This window comes from Penaeus chinensis, chromosome 23 (assembly GCF_019202785.1).
Source record: "Penaeus chinensis breed Huanghai No. 1 chromosome 23, ASM1920278v2, whole genome shotgun sequence".
Classification (NCBI taxonomy): Eukaryota; Metazoa; Arthropoda; class Malacostraca; order Decapoda; family Penaeidae; genus Penaeus; species Penaeus chinensis.
This window is the reverse complement of record NC_061841.1, coordinates 6430162-6437075: the sequence shown is the minus strand read 5'-3', so window position 1 is coordinate 6437075 and position 6914 is coordinate 6430162. Positions and strand designations below refer to the sequence as shown.

The 6914-nt window shown below is 39.2% G+C and overlaps 1 protein-coding gene across 1 annotated transcript in view; it reads left to right on the top strand.

Annotated features, from left to right (window-relative positions):
- The first annotated feature begins 2659 nt into the window (after window positions 1–2659).
- The window catches only part of LOC125037597, a 6914-nt gene continuing 2659 nt past the window's right edge, over window positions 2660–6914 (top strand). The window contains exons 1-2 of the mRNA XM_047630788.1: window positions 2660–3259; window positions 5062–6914. The exon at window positions 5062–6914 is cut by the window's right edge and continues 2659 nt beyond it. Of these exons, the coding sequence (XP_047486744.1) occupies window positions 3173–3259; window positions 5062–5481 (507 nt within the window). The 5' untranslated portion in view covers window positions 2660–3172 and the 3' untranslated portion in view covers window positions 5482–6914. The remainder of the gene's footprint in view (window positions 3260–5061) is intronic.

Genomic DNA, 6914 nt, shown 5'->3' with positions numbered 1-6914 from the left:
CACGGCCATTTTCACGTTAATTTTCCCTCTCTTTGTCTGCCAAGGGTTCCTCGGTTTAGGCAAAAACATCCTGTTATTTTCTGTCACAGTGTTACCTTCAGCTTCTCTGCTTTCAATAATAAACCAAAAACCGTCATTATGATTTACAATTTCCTTCCACCTTCGCCGTTACTTAAAGGACGCCATCGAACGAACACTGAAACTAACTATAGCTGATTATTAAAGGGATTAGGAGATGTCATATTCTAATTTCAGGTCCAACAAAGTTCTCTAGAGTGAGGTCGGAGATGACGCTCAGGGTAGGAGGGAAGGGGAGAAGGAGGACAGGGTAGGGAGAGGGAGTTGGGGGGAGAGGGAACGAACCGCTGCCAAGCTTTCTAGTGGTATTTTTTTCTTTTTAGATTTTTTGTTTTTCTTTTATTTTCGTAGATTTTTCTTCTATTGGGATTTATTGATCATATTGAGATTAGGTTTAAGTTCATGATAGCTGTGACTCTTTTACATTGCCGTTGCTTGCTTATCATGGAAATTACACAGAGAGGATCCTTCTCCTGCCTTTTTCTCTTATTAAAATCAAACGTGTCTTTAAAGTCGAATTCAGGGAAGAAGAGCCACTTAAGTTAGTTAGGCCATTGTTTTTCTTTTTCTGAAAAATAATTGTATGTCATTCTTACTCTGCGTGTGTTTGCTGTATATGTGTAGATTAAAAAAAAACAGTATGCTTATATTCAATATAAGTATTAAACATACGTATGGGTATGCATGTTAGATATAAGTGAGGGCGTTTATGTGTTTTGAATGTAGGTACTGATATGGGATATAAGTATAAGTATATGTGTATTTGGTATAGGAATGGATATGGGATATACGTGTGTCTGATATATGTATGGGTATAAGTATGAGTGTATGTGTGTTGGATATAGATATTGATGTATGTGTACGTAGTGGATATGAATATAGGTACATGTATGCTGGGTATAACGATTTTGTATGAGTTTATTGGATATAAGTACGCGTGTAGTCTATGTATATGTAATAAGCATCTACATGTATATGTTTTATACTTCACACAAAATGTCTTCCAAAACTCTTGTATCTTATTCTGAGACTTGGAACATTACAGCCTATATTTCCGAAAGGTCTTTGTCTTCAACGATGCTTACATGTTTTTCATCATACGTCGTAAGTCCACCAAGAAATACTGTGTATTTTTTCAGCGACAATTATTACCTGATTGTGAATCTCGATGTGAAAACGGCTCTTTATTTTAACATCTGCCTTCTCCGGCCATGAATACAAGTAATAGCTACAAATGCATTTTCTCTGGAGAATACATAATTAACCGTGAAATAAACAACACAAGAAATTATACACGATGTTATATTTCGCCGAGAGAAGTAACCAGCGGGAAAATATATTCCAGCGAACCTTTTTTCAAACCCGCTTCGACGGCTGGAGATCTGCCAACAAAAAATATACCTGTTAATATGGATCTATACCTTTTATAAAAACATGTAACTATACTTCACAATATCTAGACATTATGCTAAAATCTGCGATCTCGAAGTTTTCTATTCCTAGTCTATTTCGCCAAATTAGAGATGAAAGATGTAGTTAATCGTTAAAACTCCAAGTCGAAATCACAGGCTAGACTTGCAAACATGATGTTGCTGCTTTTGGCCTTGGGATATATGAGTTTCCTTTTAGTTCATATTAATGTTAATTAAGATGCTCGCTGTTTCCTGTTTCCGTATCTGGGATGCTGTGCTTTGAAAATTATTTGGTTTGAATCATTCCGACTGTCTATTTCGTATTATGTTTAAATTGAGTTTCATCGAATTTATAATATTATTACAATTCTCAGAGGTTTAAAGCTCAGAAGAACGTTGTTGTTGTTCTGTAATATTAAAAAGGAAATGTTGAATATTATTAAGCGAGCACTGACATTAACTTGGCGATTATCCATAAAAATGTTGGACGGAAATGCCAGCGGCGTTAGTTGAGTGCCTTCAGTCTGTACACTTTTACGGGTAGAATATAGAAATATTTGTAGAAAAGTATGGTTTGTATAGCATCTGAGGTGTGTATAAGTAGAATATTGGGTTTAAAACATACACAAGGCAGCGCCATTGAGCTAATCCCTTTCTCCCGATATTTGGGGCCTTTCTCTATGAATACGACGAGGAAGTGAATTGGAGATTTTAGTTTAATTCATACTCAACATTTACTCTACGAATTATGGGTAGAATAAACGCCCCAAAGAAGTACAGATAGCAAATCCAGAGTCATGGAGTACGCCTGTACGAGGAGCCAGATGATAATGGTTTTTGTTGCTACCCGAGGGGCTTGGGCGGCCGGCCAATCGGCGACGAGCCGACGGGGGACGAGGAAATCCGAGAGTTCCCGAACGCGACTGCCATATATGGTCGTTATATTAAATATACATGTCGATTTATGTATTGCATTTATTATTTTTATTACGGGTGATGGTATTTCGTATGTGATTTTATAATATAAAGATATAAAGGTATTGTTATGCGGAGAAATCGGCTATATTGTGAGGCTCTAGCAAATGCGCTCAGGGTGAAAGTAGGGCGATCCGGGCGCTGATTGGTCGACGCGCGTGACGTCACAGCGCCTTTGTTGTGATGACGGCGATTCAATGGAAGAGGAGAGGGAGAGCAGACGCCTTTCGCTCGCTCCAGCAGATAGCTCGAGAAGTACAGTTCTGGACTGGGATCGGCAAGAATACGCCGAGCTTTCGTGTCGGTAACAGAGGGAGGAAACTCAGGAGTCGCACAAGAAGACGAGAGTGGCATTAATTCCTCGGAGAAAAAAAGAAAAGTTTTTCGCTTTTGGAGTTTCCTGCTTCGCATCGACGCCATCTTGTGACCTGAGGAATATCGAGGATTTTTCTTTACTCGAAGTCTTTTAGGAGAGAGAGAGAAAGAAGGAAATCATCTCGGCGCAGTCTGCGTTTCGTTCCCAGTACTGGAGTGTACGCACATCCGGAGTCTTAAAATTCAAAAGTATAAAAAAAAAAAGTTAAAAAAAGACCGAACTCGCACATATTCGCAGCCAGTGAATGAAGTCGTGATACTTAGAGATAAGAGAGAAGATATTCGGAGAGCTAACTTTCGCCCAGAGAGTCATTAGATAACCCTACATCGAAATGGCTGGATCAAGAACGAGTCCCAGCGGAAGGCAGCAGAAGGGGCAGCCAAAGGCCCATGAGGGTGACACGCATACTTCTCAGCAGGTAAATATTAAGTTGTTTTCTGATCATTTATTTTTCTTTCAGTAAAAAATCCTTTTATTTTGTGTCAATAATGTGTGAATTCTCTTTTATTCATGTTTGTATTTCGGTCAGTAGATGAATTGTTTATTTTCCTGAAGTTGAAGCGCGTCTGTTTACAACGCGGCGTCCATTTTGTATTCGCGAGTGACAGTTTTGAGCGTATGCTGAGGGTTTGCGTAGTTTACATGTAATTTCTACTTGGTTCTGTCTTTGTTTTTGTTGTTTCGAGATTTGTTTTTAATTTGCTTAATCGTATTTTATAATTTTCAATTATTGATGGGCAGTATTGATCATATCTGGAGATGATGTTTATTATTCTGTATTTCAACTTGGTTTTATCTCATGAAAATTTAGAAATACTTTTGATAGGTGAGTGACCCTTGAATAATAGGAAATTGTGATTGTAATACCTTGTATAACATGCCTCTCTTTGATCTTTCAAGTTTAACATTTAAATCCTTGTACTGCTATTTGGCTTGTAAACTTTCTCATTATATGAAGTAGACATATTTTTTAAATTCTTCATATATTTAAGATTACAAATGCCATTTTGAATTCCTGAATATTGTGTTTTGATATTAGCCTGGATTTTGTATAATAACTATATGCTATGAAAATAGCTTGAAACAACTGCTAAGATTTTAAATAATATAAAGGTCAACATTTATTTCTCTGAAGATAAAGGATTATTATATCACTGAATACTGAATCTGGGAGGGCTACAAAGCTCAGTCTTGCAAGAGCATATGCAACATTGACTGGTTGATCCTCCAAGACCACAAAATGCTGTAGAGATCATCTCACTTTGAAAAACCTAACAGTTATAGGCCCATCATTACTATGCTCACTGCTAACTGCCTAAATGTTTTTTGTTATTTTTATATTGTTAATTTTTGCTCTATTGGTGCAACCCCCAGAGTAGTTGCAAGTGTAGTCAGAACATACCTTGCTGTTCTAAATGTCAGTTGCTAATGGGGGGGGGGGAAGCTTTTCTCCCTATGTTTGGGAATGAAATTAGGTTTGGATTTTTGGGTTTGCAAGATGCCCTTGTTTTGGGACTTTCTCTGGAGGATGCTTCACTCTCGGTAACAAAACCCCAGTTTGTGAATAGGTGTCTCGTTTTTCATGTATGTAACAGGAGGCAAGAGTGGGTTACATGGGTCTGTTACTTGTGGAGAAAAGTCGAATCCAGAGTAGAAAGTCTGGGAGGAAGTTCTCTATCCCAAAAATGAGAAGCAAAGTCATCATTTATAATTTCTTTTCTATATATTGTTTGAAAACTTTGGCTCCATATTATTTTTACACTGTTTTTAGTTTAGACTGATATCTGTTATGATTTTACTGTTTAGTTTTATTGTGTGCTAGTGATTGTTTTGTTGCAGTGTCTATTTCCTTTTTTCTTTTGTCATTCTTGCTCATACCCTGTTTTTTTCCTTCTCTTACTTTTATGATAACATGGGAGATTGCATAGGAATTAGTGGGAAATGAAAGTCAGTAGATGTATTTGGTATTAATAAGAAAGACAAGATTAGATGGGGGGGGGGGTGTTGTTATGGGAAAATGGAAAGCAGCTGTTTCCTATATAGCCACCTTTTGGTTAATTCAACCTTTTCCGCTTTCTTTCGCTTATCTTACTTTTTCTTAATGTAATCATATTTGGAAATTTCAAGTTTCAGAATTCATTAAATTGTTAAAATTTCTATTGGAGTTATTGAAATTGATGTTGGTGGAGTGGTTATGATAATCTCAATCAATCTCAACAGGTAACAGCACCTGTGAGAGCAAGTAAGCGACGGCATCAGGCCACAACGTCACCCGTGACGGCGCGCAGTGAGAGCAGGTCGCCCAGGGCCAAGCAGAGGCCAGTCATTATCCGGCAGAGCCCACCCACCATCTCTGCTGCTCCAGCTGTTGCCGCTGTAACGACCACCATCCCAGCCACCAGTTCCCCTCCAAACGGGCGCACGAGGACAGAGTCCCGAAGTGGCTCTGTCAGTCCATCACAGCTTGCAGTTCCCCGTGTATCAGCAGAACCACCCTGCCCCTCCATGCTGCCCATGCCACCCGTGCACTGGAGGGCTGGAGAGGATGCTAAGTGCCCAGCTCAAAGGCAACACTGTCGTGCTGTGACTGAGTCGCTACTTAATCACTTAACTACGTCGGGCATCTTGGTGACTGCTTAGTGGTGCTGGGAAGCAGGGCAGGTGTTGTGGCAGGGTGGCGGGGCAGCTGTAGGGTGAGAAGGTGAGTGGGGCCGCAGTCTGAACTGTAAACCACTCCCTTGGCCAGGCCATGCCACTATCCCCCTGCACCACTGTCCGAGTCAGTTTCCCTTGGGAAACCGGCCAAGTACTTTTAGGTGAAAGTTAAAGTAGGTTGATGAGATGACAATGATGATGGCGTGAACTGGTAACCATGATGTTCTTGTTCTGTGATACTGGTAGTGCTTACTGGCTTAACTGTCCGTGTCACGCAAAGTGAAATCACTGTTGTTGTTCCCAAAGCGTGATGATGTGTCCTGGCCAGCAATAACTGGGATCATCATGAGCAAGCAACCCAATGTCCTGTATTTTAGTAGATTCACATGCTGCATTGTGGACTTGTTTCAAACTTCAGGTTTTCTTAAAGGATATTAACTTTTTCCCCTGGCTATTTTCTTTTTACTTTTTTTTCCCTCCCCTTTAGTCTCTTGGATTTGGACAATATTTCTATCTTGTCCTTCAGGCTCTCTTGTTGAAATTTTTTATTTCATTTAAAGGAAGTGTTTTTTCCAAATTCCAATGGTTTGGAAATTTTTCAAAAGAAGGCAATCTTAAGTTTTAAAACTTATCACTTAGCATTTCCACAATATTACAAACAATCAAACTGCTCATTGTATTTTTAGTGTAATGGTGCTCTTCCTCACGGAAGTAAGATGCATAAAGTTTGTCGTCAGTAGTAGGCGGAATTTGTCTGGAAGCGAAAGTTGATTGTTTGTAGTTTGCCAGCAGTGCTCATTTAGTGTCCTATTGTCTGCAGTTGCAACTCAGACATAAATAGTATTTAGAAGCTAATATTTTATTTTAATTATTTTGTGGACGTATTATGCCATTCAAGGTTTTTCATTACTTTTTCTTTAAGTGGATTCAAGTGTTTTACAGTTGTTAGTCAACTTGTTTGAGTTGGTAATTTAGTATATCAAATTAGACCAGTTAATCAATGAACGGCAGTCCGGTTGGATGAGTCTTGAACCTGCCAGTCCACAAGGTAATTAGTTGTTGTGAGCGGCGAGGGTTAGTGTTTCAGCACGCTAGGAGTGGTGGCGATGGGGAACCTCCGTGATATAAGGTGTACCACGTACTCTAGTCTTGAGGCCCCAAACTGCCCCACTCCCAACCTACAGAATTTGTATAGACTATTTTTATTATGCCAGTTTTTTATCAAGATTCTCCTGTAACCGGTTGCCCCATTTTCATGTATATTATATAATTATTTTATTGATCCAAAGGTATTGGTTTGGACCAAATTTATATGGTTGCCATGCTTGAGGCATGGCACTGTGTTTTGCTGTAATGTGCCACGAAGGGCTGTACTGCTTGCAAAGGATTGATTATTTGCAGATGGATTTTTTAAGAGA